This window comes from Scomber scombrus, chromosome 8, assembly GCF_963691925.1.
Source record: "Scomber scombrus chromosome 8, fScoSco1.1, whole genome shotgun sequence".
Classification (NCBI taxonomy): Eukaryota; Metazoa; Chordata; class Actinopteri; order Scombriformes; family Scombridae; genus Scomber; species Scomber scombrus.
Genome location: NC_084977.1, coordinates 4,602,314 through 4,618,182, shown reverse-complemented (window position 1 = coordinate 4,618,182; position 15,869 = coordinate 4,602,314). Strand labels below are relative to the sequence as shown.

Genomic DNA, 15,869 nt, shown 5'->3' with positions numbered 1-15,869 from the left:
GTGTGTGTGTGTGTGTGTGTGTGTGTGTGTGTGTGTGTGTGTGTGTGTGTGTGTGTGTGTGTGTGTGTGTGTGTGTGTGTGTGTGTGTGTTATCTGTGCAACACAGGGAGCGGCAGAATGCAGTGTTCCAGTCAGTGACCAGCTGCTTGGATTTATTGGGGAATAAATGGAAATGGACAGACACATGTACAGTGGGGAAACATGCAAGGGATGCCGGCTCCCTTGCCTTCACACACACACACGCACGCACACACATGCACATGCACACACATGCACAAAACTGCTGCTGGGAGGTGAGTGAGCGGAGGCTTAAGTGAAAGACAGCAGCCTCTGAATGAGAGTGAAGGAGCAGAAGGTGGCACTGTGGTAGAAGACTGTGGTGATGATGCTGAGATAAAAGGGGATTTACGCTCTCGAAAGCAGGAATTACCCCTTAATACTGTATCCATCTCATCTCTTGCCTCTCTTACACACACACATATACACACTACCTAACCACACACACAGTCCTCAATATGCTAAGGCTAGTGTCCCCAACTCCTCGAGTGAAGCAGTTACTTACAGGATCAGACAAAAACGGGTTAGGGTTATATATCACAAGACCTATGAGATAGACATGACTAACAATAGAGACACAGCTGTTGGGCACATGTAGAGGCTTTGTATAGACTTACAATACAGACCCATGAGTTAGACAATCGTAGCTGGGAGACTGTGAGAGACTATCTTCACTAGAAAGACAGCAGCTTTAGTCATTTGGTCAAACATGAACCAAAAACGATAAATGTTCAATTTGGTCTGAAGAGCGACCCCTTGTGGTTGTGTCAATAATGTAAAGTCATATGTAAAGACATAAATAGCACATGGTTAAAGCACTTGACACAAGTTTTCTATTCTTTCCTCCACCAACAGTCAGCATCAGTTTCTTTCAACTTTGATCTCCATCTTTCTCTAACCATAACCAATTAGTTTTAGTTGCTTACATTTAACAAAACCTTCACCAAAGAAGAAGCAGATTTAAAAAAAAAAAAGCTATTATAAATCATCTGTGTAATGTGTACTGACCATATGTATTTTGGAAGGCACCTCTGGATAAAGGTGCCATATACCTTTTTGACCATCTAGCTTTTTTCCAGGGCCCTCAATTGCAAGCTTTCATCAGCAGGTGGAGTTTGCTCAGTTGTCATAGACAAATGGAATGGTTCTCATACTACATATTGGCAAAGAGGTGGAAGAGGGACAAAAGAAGGACAAAACGAGGTAGGAATATCTTCACTAGGTTCATGGTTTATTTGCTTTCTAGACCAATTTTCTTACTGCTGCACTCTTAACTCTCAATGAAATAAACTGCAGGTATCTCATCCTACAATACAACCATACTGGGTTAGGAATTGATTAATCAAATCAAATAACATTACAGGGTAAAAATAATCAAGACAGGGTCTAAACATAATTCAAATATTTCAATTCAAACTGAAATATTAACAGTCTAAACTGTTTAGGGTACTTAAAATATTAAACCTAGTGTGCAGTAAGAAGGCATGGGATAGCATCTTGTCAGTCCTCACATGAAGTCTGTGTTGGTCATGTGATAGCAGGCAGTTGTTAATTAAAGGTTGTAGATGGTAACACTGTCTCTGTTTAAACATGGTCTTTGGCACTGTTGGTGAACCTTAATTTTATTTTGAAAAATTCCCAGGGTCAAGAATGGCCTTTCATTCTCGATCTCATGGATGATTTTGGAAAGGTTTTTGTAGGTACTATACCTTCCGTTTTCTTCTGTAGGGACTCTTTATGATGACAACTGTTCACAAAGAGGACAACGTGCATAACTACTGACCTCATTGCAAATGGGGACAACATGGTTTATGGGGACAACAAAGGTCTTGAGTAGTTTGAATGCAATTTTTCAATATTGTTTTCACCACAAACAACTGGTTGGAGGATTGTTTAGGACTGTTTACAGATACCACAAGAAGTAGGTGACAATTACCAATATGGTTGACCCAACCTTTTAAGTCATTCTTTCATTACCTATTTCACCTTCCTAACTGCTACCTTATGTCCTCGTCTGGCTTCTGTCTGCCTCCCTTCTATATTTCCACACAGCACTCTCCTGTTTGAATGATGGGAACATATGCTTGCTGACCCTATCATCTATTCAACCCTCGCTGGCAAAGAAAATTAAACTCTCTCACCATGTAGTTCTTTTTTTATTTCTTCTTTTTTTAGACATTTTTGCTTCAATTTGTTGCTCAACAGGAGAAAAGCTTTCCTTTCAATGTGAGAGAAATTACTTTGCTGGTATAGACACGGCTGCTCTTGCTGATTTCTCTCCTCTTTGCTAGGGCTGCTTTTACAGTGTCATTTTCTTCACAAGAATTTTTTGGCCATTTTTGCCTCGAGGTTCTGGAAAGTCCTCCCACGATTTCCTCATGTTTAGTGTCTTCCATTGCCTTCAAGGAGATATGAGGAAATCCCAATCATCAGAAACTATCTGTTTTATTTAATTCCTTTATCTATTCATTGTCCTTTTGTGTGAAGGAAATGTGTCAGTGGCTCATACAGTAAAAGCTTGTCCCTGCATCTCGTCGTTCACCTCATTCACAATAGGTTAATTAATGATGACCTCACCATGAGGTGCGTCGAATAAGCTAAGACACACTTCAACACAATCAAAACTGCACTGCAATGAAATATAGTTCAAGTAATTAAACAGCAAACAACTACAATATACACAGGGATGTAATAAAAGAAGGGTTATAGAGCAGGTCTATATATAAAGATTCTATGAATGCTAATCTTTTGAGGGGTTTTTTGTCCACTGTTAGGAAAGACATAAAATAATTGCCTGAGACTAACATTCTAGAGTCTGCTCAAGACGGGTAAAACTACCTATAACATATAGACTAAATGTTATCTCTGTATGCCCCCTTACCTTTATTCCTCTTGTTCTTCCTTTATCTGCACTTAGGGTCAACAGATATGGGCTCCTGAAGCTCAATAACAAAACACTTCAAATTGAAGGTGCTGAGAGCTATTGCTATTAAGTGGCTGTGTTTAAAGGGGAAGTGCACCAGTTTTACACATCAAGGTCTGTTTGCAGGTGTTGGAGAGTAATCCATATGTGACAAGAGCTGTGCAAAGTCTGATAAATTGCCTCAAATGATATCATACACTCGACCTTGGAGTTGAATGTTTAACAAAATATTCTCTTAATTTCCAGTCACTAGTGGGCCCATTTATCAAATTGCTAAATGTGCACTTTGGACTGAGTGAAATATAAAATCCCTGTAATTGTTAGAAGTTGATAAATATAGCTCCTAGTTCAAGTATCATCATATGACCTTCTGTAAGTGTGGAACATTGGTCATATGGTAACAGCTGAAGGCTAGTAAGTGGAACAGAAAATGAATAATACATTTTATCTGTTCATTACAGTAGAGAGTTAATTTCAGGTCCTCGTTTCCAGTACTGCCGTGACCTTAGCTCCACTCCCAGTTCTTCTTCAGCATGTTATGAACTAGTCAAAAACAAGAAAAATGTGTAAGATTCAGCTTCCCGAAGCAATCTGTTTGTGTCCCACCTGCTACACAAGTCATGCCTTGGTGCTGAGCATGCCAGATTGGCGCTCACCTCATGGGCTGCTTGCCAGTTTTGTGCTCGCCTGCCCACCAAGGAGCTGCAGCAGCAAGCAGATGCCTTCATGGAGCTTCGTGTGGAGGGTGACAGTGATGCCAGCTGGACTGACTGATAGGGTTTTTCACTGTTGGAGGCACTGTCAGCACTGTCTGGACATGGGGTATGCCAGTCATGTGCTCTTATATGTGGTGGGAGAAATATGGCCAAAGCCTGAAACCTGTCCACTTTGTTAACAGTGCTGAAACACTTTGTTCATGAGTGATAACCCTTCACCTAGAGTTGATGTCTTCTCTCACCAGCTGTGGTCCAAAGCTCCTCTTCATGTGTTTCCCCTGGTTCCCCTCATCCCTTTCCTTTCAGCATGCATACAGGAGGAGTGGTTATTCCTGTGGCACCAGAAGGCACAGGTGTGTCATAGATCTGACTATGATGCACCTGCTGGTGAGGGAGCCATGGCAGTTCCTGTCTACAATCGGCATATGCTGCCGCCATCTCATCCTGTCATGAAGGCTATGGTGAGAGATCAGTTTTTGTGCATCCTTTGGCTAAGCACTTTTTGAGACCTGTCACATTCTCTTTGGCACCACAGTGGGATTTACCCTTGGTGTTGTGCTTTGATGTTGATGTTGTCTTTGAAAACAGCGCTCCTCATAGGCCTGACATTGGCTAAGAGACCCGACTGACTTATGTGCATTTTCTGTCTTGCTGTCTTGTCTATCAGGGAAGATGGGAGCAAAGCTACTCTGCAACCAAATCCGTCATGACAAGCTCTTTGAGTCAAGGGTTATTTCTCTGGAGTGGTTTTTCCCTCTGCCAAACAGGAGTAAAGCAGATGAAATGTCTCCCTGACTCTGCCCAGTGTGCTCTCCATCTCATTATGTAATGGACAGCAAATATCAGACAGACACAGCTACTGGTCGCCCATTACAGGGGACATTCACAAGGTATGTCACTGTCAAAATAACCTTTGCCTCACTGGCTGTGTGTGATGCTATCACACAATCCTATAGTGCACTGGGGTTGGATCCCCTGCAGGGCATCTGTGTTCACTCCACAAGGGCTTTGTACTCATCAACAGCTCTTATTAGAGGAATGGCAGTGGCAGACATCTGCACAGCAGAATCATGGGCTTCTCCTTCCCCCTTTATTCACTTTTGCAGTCCTCTATGGTCCAGGTTACCCTGAACCTGAAGAAAAAGCTGGCTATTGGAAGCAGATCTCAAGTTACAATTGTCTTATATAATGCAAATGAGGACTTGAGAAGGGCAAATTTTCAGGGCCCAATGGCACAAAAGAAAATCCTCAGCGACACCTCTTAGAGGGCTCTGCATATATTCAGAGAAGTAGAGTTATGATATGTAATTGGTGTAAGGCATCTTTACTGTAATGATAGACACAAGGGACACGGCTTTGTACTGCATGTCAGAATGATTGAATGGGATCCCTAGAAAGCTTGTAATTAAAGCATGGTGGCTGTAGTACAGCTGATAATACAATTAAGACTGCTATCATGGCCATCACTTCTAAATGAATAGTTTTATCCTCACAGAATGAACCTACATGCTGACACAAATAGACTCAAATATAATCACTTTTTATTTGTTTTTTAACCATTCTTTCATGGTTTAGTACTGTATGTGTTGGCAAGGGGCTAAGCAAAGTAGATCAGGCATCCTTCTCCCCAGCCAAATCCTCCAGCTACCTTCCTGGGGGATCCAGAGGCATTCCTGGGCTGTAAATGTACAGATATATAACCTTAACTCCTCCCACCAAACAACCCGCAAGACCTTTACTGGCTCGTTTTCATGCAATGGAACAGTGATCCTACCATTGACCCATGAACATCTGAGCTCCTCAACTTATGCCTTAGGGTGAGTCGTAGTGGATTGCTACGTTTTACAGCCTCAAACAGTGTTTATGTAACAAACCTTGTAGCTACATGTGGAGTGAATATCTATTTTGTATGATCTTGATATGAGTTAAATGTGTTACTGCACAGTTCTGGAAATTCAGATACACAATAACCTCTTCTGTCCATCTATCAGTCCAAGCATGCGTGAATACAGTGATTTGCTGACCCAAAAACAAAGATCAGCACAGCTTGTGTCAAAGTTCAAAAAACTTGAACTTTCAGTGCACAGTGGACATCAGCGCAGTGTCACAACGTACCACATAAACAATGATGGAGGAAGCCTGCGCAAAAGCTTTTTACACAATAATGTGATACGCCTTTACATTCCACATTTACCTCAATCAGGCACAAAACCTTTGGCACCATCTCTTGGAGTAGTAGCTTGGTCCCAGCTGGATCATTCTTGTTGGTTAAACACGGGACAAATGCTGGTACATGGCCAGTTAACGTTCCTGCGGAAAGTTTTCATCACAACCTGATTGGCTATTACAGAATCTATTCCTCTGTCTTACGGGCCGAGATACAAGAATGGAACACCAGACAAACAGAAAGACCCTTCACCAACCCGGTTTCAAAAGAAAACAGGTCTCCTGTTCATGCCACTTCTGCTTTTGGGGGATATTCAACTGAATCTGGGGCCAGTTACTCCAGGAATACCACAAAACTCCTGTGCTGATTTGTGTCTAAGTGTGTCCGAGGCTTCTCCGATGGTTATGAGTGACCATGAACGAAAAAAGACCAGTAATTAACTAATTTTTTTTTTTTTTTTTAAAAGGTAACAGTAAATTATCCTTGAAAAATATTGATAATGTCACAATTAGGGACTCAAACATTTTAGGATATTTTCAGCATAAAGTACAGGAAGAGTTGATTGAAGATTATCTTTCTGTTGCTTCTGTTTTTAATAACTTTTTTATCAAGTCTGTATAACAGTAAGAAAAGAAATTCACAACAAAGGAATTGGATATTGTTCCTAGAAAATAGAACAGGCCAGGTTTTTGATCTGGTAGGGACTAATGAAACAAAAGTGAGCAAAAAGTGAAGAAAACCCGTAAGAACTCCAACTGTACAGATACTTTCCAAATTGATGGCCTGCTCATTAAAACACACAAAGATATTTTAACTCCCCCCATTGCTCATTTAATTAACCTCTCTTAAACACAGCACTTTCTCTGTGTCTCTTAAACACAGCACTTTCTCTGTGTCTTTTAAATACAGCACTTTCACTGATGACTGGACATATGCCATTTTCATATATGCTGATACACATACTGCCAGTGCTCCCGAGGTCGCAGACAAAGTTGGTGCTGAACAGTTGACAACATTTGTCAACACAGCTTTGTTTTGATAAAGTAGGAGTATTTTGCATAGTTTTAGATTTGCGTAAATCATTTGACACAGTCAATAATGATCATCTTAAAACAATCAAAATTTAGATTTTTATCTTCATGTTAGGATGCAGTGTGTTAACGCTTGTGATGCTGTGTCCAGTAACATGAAAAACACAATGTGTACTATAAGGATCAGTGTTAGGCCTATTATTTGGCCTATATATTGGTGATCATCCACCACAGTGTCATGGTATAGCACTGCAAATGTTTGCAAATGACACTGTTGTATACACACATACAAAAACAGCTGACATAGGAACTGCTAAGCTAACAATTGTGATGGAAAAGCTTACGCACTGGCTTCATCAATTCTGTCTTAGTGTGAATGAGTTTGTGTATGTTTTTTCTATTTCTGTGATGATGATAAAAGGAATTTCACTCGTGACCTTTAACTCATTTATCTATAAGACAGGTAAATGATGTGGTTTAATCTGATACACAGTATAATCTATATTTTGTTTGATGTTATGATTGATTTAATTTATAATATTGTTAAAATATGATTGATATTGAGGCTTCAGCAGCATCTCTGTTAAATAATAATAATAATAATAATAATAATAATAATAATAACTTCAATTTATATAGCGCCTTTCAATATACCCAAGGTCGCTTTACAAGAGTGGGAGTAGGGGCAGGGTGGGGGTTTAGGGAGGGTAGGCAAAACTGTATTTTGTGCATTTACCTGCATTTGGAGGCATGGCCAGAGGAGTGCAAGAGGCTCCCTGGCCTGTGGATGAAGAGGATAGTAACGTCTTGGCCAGGAAGGCAGAAATGGGCTGAACCAACAGAGATGTCAGACTCCCTCCAGCTCCAACTAGAGAAAATACAGGAAGAGATTCAGAGGAAATCAGGACAAAAACAGCAGTTGGAAAGAAGTCTTCTGTTATGAGCTTAAGTCTTGAAATAAACTGACATAACCAGCAATATTTGGAGTTCCTCAGGGTTCTGTTTTGGGTCCCCTTCAGTTTCCTGACAATATGGACAGTCAGCGTCTTTGTTGGTCGCCAATTGTATGTACAAGTGAGAACCATTTGAGTAAAATAGTTGGGCTCTTTTGTAGAAATGTCTGAATGACACAGAGAAATAGATATAACTTAACTTCTCTTTCTGAAAGACTTGCTGTACAGTATGTGCAGTAAAACTTGAGTAATAAGGCTATAGTCTACCTTCCGTTTAAAATGTAGGTGCAAGTTTTGACCTTTAACATAGGTTATACAAAGTATATAAATATGTATATTTCAGACCTGTATTTAAAGGCACAATATGTAACTGTTTTTCTATTATTTTTGTGGTTGAAATATGCTCAAAAACATTGAGCGAGCAAGCAACTAAAAATATATATGGAAGATTGAACCACATAATGATGTAACAATATAATTGTTTGTGCTCGCAAGCTGTTCAGTTGAGAAGATACAATATATTAGCTACAATACGACAAGGCCTAATGAAGCAGGCTGTTAACAGATGTAGCATTTTTTTTAAAAGGGACATTAAGGCATCATGGACCCAAATATCAATTCTTTACCCCTTTTTTATGTGAATGAGATGTCAAAGGTCAAAGCAAGTTCTGCACCAAAACATCAATATCAGAAAGTACAAGCATCTGGAAGTCACAAGGTCACACACTCATTCTTTTATCTATCATAGACGATGCAAATATGATGCTGACATGATGCAAATGCAATATATCCTTTCTCTCCAACAGTATACTGCCCTTCTCTTTCCACTGTATTCCACTCATCAAAGCAGTAATGACATAAAAAAAAAAACAAGCAAACATTGGGGTATGGCACGTCATAGGGCTTAAGTTGTTTGTGTGTTGCTCATTTCATCTCTCAGTAATTGTTATGAGCAGGGCCCGATCAGCCTGACTGCTCTCTTATCTTACTGTTGTTAGTTAGCTGCCAGAGATATTGTTTGTCCTTCACAGGTTTAATTTATTCAGGATAAAGGTGTGTGTACTTGCTATCTTCATTCCCATTGTCTCTCTGTCCTAGCTGTCTGTCTCTTTTTTCATTGCTCAGACATTGCTCAGGGTGACTGAGGTGGATGCACTGTTTTAAATTTGCCCTCATTAATAGAATAGAAATGTCTTCCTAATCCTTGCTTCAGGCCCATGCAGGTTCAGTTCATAACACGCCAACACCACGTTATGTGCAGCAGTATACTTTCATGGTTACAATATATATTCATCCATGGTTATAATACATGGTTTCTCTGCCCTAGTCGTCTTTCACTTTCTTTATCTTACCAATAACTCCTCTATCCTCTGGACTGACTGCTAACAAAATGAAAGAAAAAGATGTGGCAAAATCCATCCAATAATGGTGTTGCTCAAACCAAGTGGGATGGCTGCATTGTTTAATTTGCCCACATTAAGGTAAATGGTAAACTGGTAAATAGACTGTACTTATATAGCGCTTTTGTAGTCTTTTTGACCACTCGAAGCGCTTCTACACTACATGTCACATTCACCCATTCACACACACATTCATACACTGATGGCAGGGGCTACCAAAAGACAAACTACAATAAAGTCCTAAAGTATGTGTCCTGCTGTATGTACTTTAACAGTTCCTGATGATAAGAGTGAAACTTAATGACAACATCCCCCACAACATTATGATACAAGATAACTCTTTTTTATCCTGCTTCTACCTCAATCCCTATATCAATCAATTAATCAATCAATCTTTATTTATATAGCGCCAAATCACAATCAAAGACAACTCAAGGCACTTTACACATAGAGCAGGTCTAGACCATACTCTTTCATTTAATATAAAGCCCATATGAGCAGCACTTGGCGGAGGAACAATTATGTATTATGTATTCATGTATTACAGTATAAGGTCCAGTCACAGTCTATGGTCAGTCTATGCCCATCATCAGTTATTTGTTCATAAAAAATATCAATGATGCAGGATGACTATCACCAAAAATGAATGGGCCACCACTGGATCATTTTTCCCTTGTCCAGACCAAATAGACCAAACTAAAGATGTGAACTTGTCCTTAAAGTTAAAGTCAAAGTCTCTTTCAATTTCACTACTACAGTAAAGAGTTAGCTCATACAACAATAACAACCCTAACCCTAACCCAGTACTAAAATGAGCATTATAATATATATACCAGCGCTCACCCCTACAGTAGATAAAACCTCCAATTACTCTCTTCTTACGTGATTCTTACTGATTTCTGTAGGTTTTGAAGGAAAATCATCATCTTTTATTCAAATGAACAGAAACTGGAGAAGAGCTGAATGGCTCTTGAAATGAGAGTTGTCTAATTGACATTCTCAAAGAGCTTTATACGTAGACACACTTGCATACAGATACACAGAAGATGTATGCAGATGTACACACAGATCCACACTGATAATGAAGATCATTTGTATCTGTTTGTAGGCGTTGGTGATTAATTTAAACACTTTATTTTTCTGCCCAAGACCTTGTTTGAAATGTTCTTTTTTTCTCTGTCATATTTAGTGTGGACATATATTCTACTTCTTCGGATTCTGCTCGAGTGAAGGCATCATTGACATTGATGCCTATGCCTACACTGTTGTCATAGCAAAGAATCTGACAAAATATTTCAACAAAACTTGATTTCCCAATGCAAAACCATGCACTGCTTATGTAAAAGTTGTCTCATACCAAACTTGGATGGGTTTTTTTTACTCGCAGTGGACATCTCGAATATTTTATTGACAAGAATGACATTACCCAACAGAAATAGGGTTTTAACCAGTGGGATGAAAATCATGTCAGAAAACTGGAGGAAAGTCAAACATTATTTATGATATATGATCCTCAGTCATATAACTCAAATATAAAACTTTTTACATCCTGCTAAAAACAGAGAAGAGCTAGTAGGAAGGAGAACTAATTCTGAAAAACTGATAAAATGTTTCTGGCATGCTCCTTGTAAAAGGACGTGATAGGTGATTAAAGGCCTCATTAGTTATATTCCCTGTTAAATCATATCATCAATGTGAGTATCTGTTACGGGAGGTTAAGTCCAGATTGTGAGGTTGGCTTTGAGAATCACATTTTTGTACATCCTGTGGTGGCTCAATGGGCATGGTCAGCATAGGAAATGGATAGGAGAAATACTTATGAGGACTGAGAGGACCACAAACTGGTCCTGTCAAAGTGAAATGTCTGTGATTCAATGTACATCTAGTAATGGAATTCCAGAGAACCCATCAATGGAAACAAACTGTCCTTTCATAGACTGTTACGTACACCTAAAATTTGGTATGCAGTATGCAGTATGAAGTATCTATTTGTTGATATGTGTGGCTATTATTTGAATAAAATTATAGACAAACATTGAATAAGCAGCATATCAGCAAAATCCACTTCAGGTTTACAGATAGAGTATACTGCATTACACTTATTTTGAAATATTTAGATGTCTGAACAAGAGCTGAACTAATTACCTGATTGAAAAAAAAACTGATCAGCAGCTATTTTCATGATTTATTAATCAATTAAATATTTTTCTTTGTCTTGTGTAATCCTTAATATTCTGTTTACCATCACATTACCATTTGTTTTTTTGTACATTTGCATTTTGAATATTTTACAAAGACTCAACCAACCCGATAAATGAATCAAGAAAAAAGATGAAGATTAATCAACAATAAGTACAATGATCATTCTGAATGTGTACACACACACACACACACACACACACACACACACACACACACACACACACACACACACACACACACACACACACACACACACACACACACACACACACACACACACACACACACACAAATGAATAATATAAAGTTGTATAAAACTGGCTGGGTAGAACTGATAAATATCTGAAATGGATATTTCAAGTATTTGTCTTTGTCAAGCAGTCATTGTGGTTGCTAACAGGCACCTTTACTAAATATATTGGACTCATCCAATTTTTTAAAGATAAAAAATATGAATCTCAAAAGAAATGGAAAGAAGAGTCCATATCCGTCACACTGTCAGAAGGCTCTATAGCTTTGGTCCTCTGAGACCGAGGCTGTGGCAAACCAACTGCTGTTCCACTTTTTATCATATAAATAGTTAAACTAGTTGCTGTCATCGCCTGTAGGCTTTATGTGCACCATCGCCTGCAGCTGTGCATCTCTGTAGACTTGTAAGCATCTATGTAAAATAATACATGTTGTCATTTTGTCCCAAGTTCCAATATGTGAGTGTAGTTTTTTGTGGATGTCATCCGGGGTCCTGCCAGGTTTTAACAATATTCTCAAGTGTCTTGTAGCTTTTAATACATATTTACTACATTTTTAAACAAACAAGACATAACATACATAACATGCATATATATGCTGACATGCTGTCAGGTCAGAGAGTGCCCATACTCTATACGTACAGTGCCCCTTTTTATACATATAATGCACAATAATTAATTTTTTTTTATAATATGCAATGTAGAAAATACACACAGTGGCCAATAACATACAAGCATATCAACAGATAAATAGGTTCAAGGTGTAGAATGTCCAGTAGCCTATTGTTGTTGCTGTATGCTGTGCAGCATCTCTTGGTGTAATTGACTGAACATATCACATGAACAACACAAAAGAGATCTGGGAATAAATAAAATAAATTCTGTATTTCAGCAAAATATTCCTTTATGCATATTACTCCATTCAGCACCTTGTTTCAAATGACATGCTAATAATGTGGTTGATGTAGTCATTATTCCTTTAGAACCATTAGAAATTAAATGTTTAAACCGTTAGAAATGTACATGTTCAACAGTTGACCCTACCATAAACTATATGTGCTGTCAGTTGGTAGCACAAATGCTTAAATATGACCTAGCACATACAAACTAGCTTTATTGACACATATTCATCTTGATTTTCCAACATTGTGTCCTTCTTCACCACCTCAACACTATATTTTATAGTATGTTCATATAATAAAAAGGCTATAAGGTATTAAAAATGGGCATTGTCCGCTGCTCCAGACAATCTCTTAATCTCTCTAATATGGCAAAAATGAGGAATAAGGAAATTGCTGACTTGGAAAATAAAGTGTTCTTTTGCATTTTTTCCCCATTTGTAATAAAACATCTAGAACTCATAACTTATTACAAAGGCCTTTGTCCTTAATATCTCATTTCTTCAGCCAGTTGCATCTTATATACCCCATTAACTTAAGCATATTGTTACTTTTCTGCTTCTCTTGCAGCTGATCTATACTTTGTCCAAGTTTGTGAATAATCTATATTCTAACCTCATCTGTGAGGACAAGTTTAGAAACCCTTGAAAATCCTTTGTGGTTTCTTTGAACCAAACCTCTGGTCAATAGCTTTCTGTGGCTGGTCTAGAGAGTGTGTCACAGCAGCATTCCAGCACCAGAAGACAATTAATAATCCATGACCGACATGGGAGACAACGCAAGGGGGAGAGGAGGGAAGAGGCTAGGGGTGAGTAAAAAATGAGACGGAGAAATAAGGCAGAAAGTAAAGACAAGAAAGGAAGGTCAGGAGATGGTTGGATTAAGGGGGGGGGGGGGGGACTGCGCCTGAAAGGGGGACGGTTGAGAAGTTGGAGGAGCAGCGAGGGGATAAGGCCAAAAGTGAATAGTAGATGAAGTGACAACAGATGGAAAGGTTGAGAAAAGATGAGCAGAGTGGAAGAAAAGGACAAAGGAGAGTTGAGGACAGTAAAGATGCAGAGATAGGGTTAGAAAAAGGACAATAGTGGGAGGATAGAAAGTGGGTGGGTATAAAGAACTAGCTAAAGAAAAGTCAAGGAGGAGAGTTGTGTTGCAAAGCTAGAAAGGAAATAGCACACACAATTTGGAATATTTACATAGGAAACAAAACTGACAACAAACTGATACTCTTATTGATAAATGACTAATTCCTGAACAACACAGGATCAAGAACTAACATATGATTAAATGTTACTTACAAAAAAGATTTTGGGATATACTACTTCCTGGATACTGCATCTGTGAATATACACAGACAACTCTCTTAATAAATTGTTTGTTGAAAAATATGGAGTATACCTAATAACTACTCATTTTAATTACTGACATATGGGTTATTATTGTGTTCCCCTCTCAACTGGTACATCATACTGATTAGTTAAGAGTACATTACTTCTTATTATTATATTCCATGTTTGTGTAATCATTTAAAATTGCGTGTAAATAACCATCCTAACAAGCAACTGGTGCCTTAATGTTGACAACATAAAGCCCACATATTTAAGAATGTGGAATGGCAGCAATTGGTTGATTTGCTCGTGAAAGTAAAGTAAAGTCACACAAATCTTTTTCATCAAGTTCGGGAAACTGGGGCATCTGGATTTAAGCTGTTACACAAAGATGTAATATGTACGATGTATTATAATGGCCTTGAGATGAAATGTTAGGTTACAAACAAAACATGAAGAAGACCCTCCATAGTAGCACTTTGCCTTGATATTCACAGCACTGCATTACCAGATGTTCCAGAACAGTGTCTAAACCCTTCATTAAAAGATAGCTACTTGAGAACAATTGTCTTTGATGTTGGACTTTTGTTTTTCGCCCTCATCTTCGCTCGCTCCACACAAATCCTGTCTTGACAGGCTTCTTACATGTAAATCATTCTAATTCAAGGCTTGCAGTCATTATGAAGAGAAGTAACAGGGAGTTTATTTGTGCGCTCTGTTTACTGGCAGATTCTGACTGTGCAATCTTTAAAAGTGTTAAGTGGCTGGTAACTACAAATATATGTGGATGGTATTTGCTTATACTAAAAATAATCAAATATGAGCTTATTAGTGAAATCCATGTCTGTTATGTCTATTGCTGACCCTGCCTCATAACTTTTGACCAGTCTGTGAGTTTTGATGCTTATAATACGATGCTGACTCGATCATGTCTCTTTCACATGATCGTTTGAAGTAGGTGTACTTTGTCACTCTTTAACATCACCTGATTTCCTCCTCTGTTCCCTGTCATAATTACTAAGGCCACTAGAGGGCACTGTCAAATTAAGGACAGTCTTGTGCAATTGAATTATCACACAATAATGTAACTTCGGCAAAAGAAAAGGAAGAAAAGGTTACTGTGGATTACCTTTATACAACAAGTATAAATGAAAAGGGATGCATAAGTGGAAAGTAAGAAATAAATAATAAAACTTCAACTGCAGTCACTAACACATAATTCCGTCTTCTAGAGTCCCTAAATTATATTAATGGTTCAAATGTTTCAGCTCTTTCTAGATTGAGGCTAAGAGTGTTAGTCCTAGCTTCTTACCCCCCCTTTCCTTTTTTTCTTTACATTCATACCAATAGAAACACAACAGCCAAGCCAACTGTCAGTGCAATACAACAATGACACATTTTGTTAATTCTTCCAGCAGGTGATGGAAATGCCTCGCCCCTTCTGCTATTCTTTTTTTTTCTCTTCCCTCATGCTAATTCTTCCTCACATTCACTTCTTTTACTGTTTTTTTTCCCCCTTTAGTCTTTCACCTTCTCAAGCACTTCTTCTCTTTCCTCTGTCTTGTGAATGTTCAGTAAAGCGAGAACTCAACAAATCAATACCAGGGCAGTGTCCTTATTCAGTAAATCACACGTTCCATTACTGGACACTGATATCAACAGATACATGGACTGACAGACTGTGCGTGCAGACCAGTTCAGGCCTCTGACATCTTGACATATTCACGGAGGCGAGACCAGCAGCTGACTCCATGATGTGCAAGGCAGGCAGAAAATCATCAAACCATTTAGATGAAAAACTGCCAAGAAATAAGCGTTTGAGGAACTGAGAGAAACCGCTTGATTTCCCAACTGATGTCTGTGTATCATTGGCAATATACTGGATGATGTATTGTTAAAGGGCCACTGCACCAATTTTGAAACGGAATGGATGGACCATATGTAT

General features: G+C 38.6%; 1 protein-coding gene across 1 annotated transcript in view; it reads right to left on the bottom strand.

Annotated features, from left to right (window-relative positions):
* Positions 1 to 15,869, bottom strand: part of LOC133984718 (inactive N-acetylated-alpha-linked acidic dipeptidase-like protein 2) — a 354,227-nt gene that overhangs the window by 188,977 nt on the left and 149,381 nt on the right. The window contains exon 7 of the mRNA XM_062424175.1: positions 7,631 to 7,762. Within this exon, the coding sequence (XP_062280159.1) occupies positions 7,631 to 7,762 (132 nt within the window). The remainder of the gene's footprint in view (positions 1 to 7,630; positions 7,763 to 15,869) is intronic.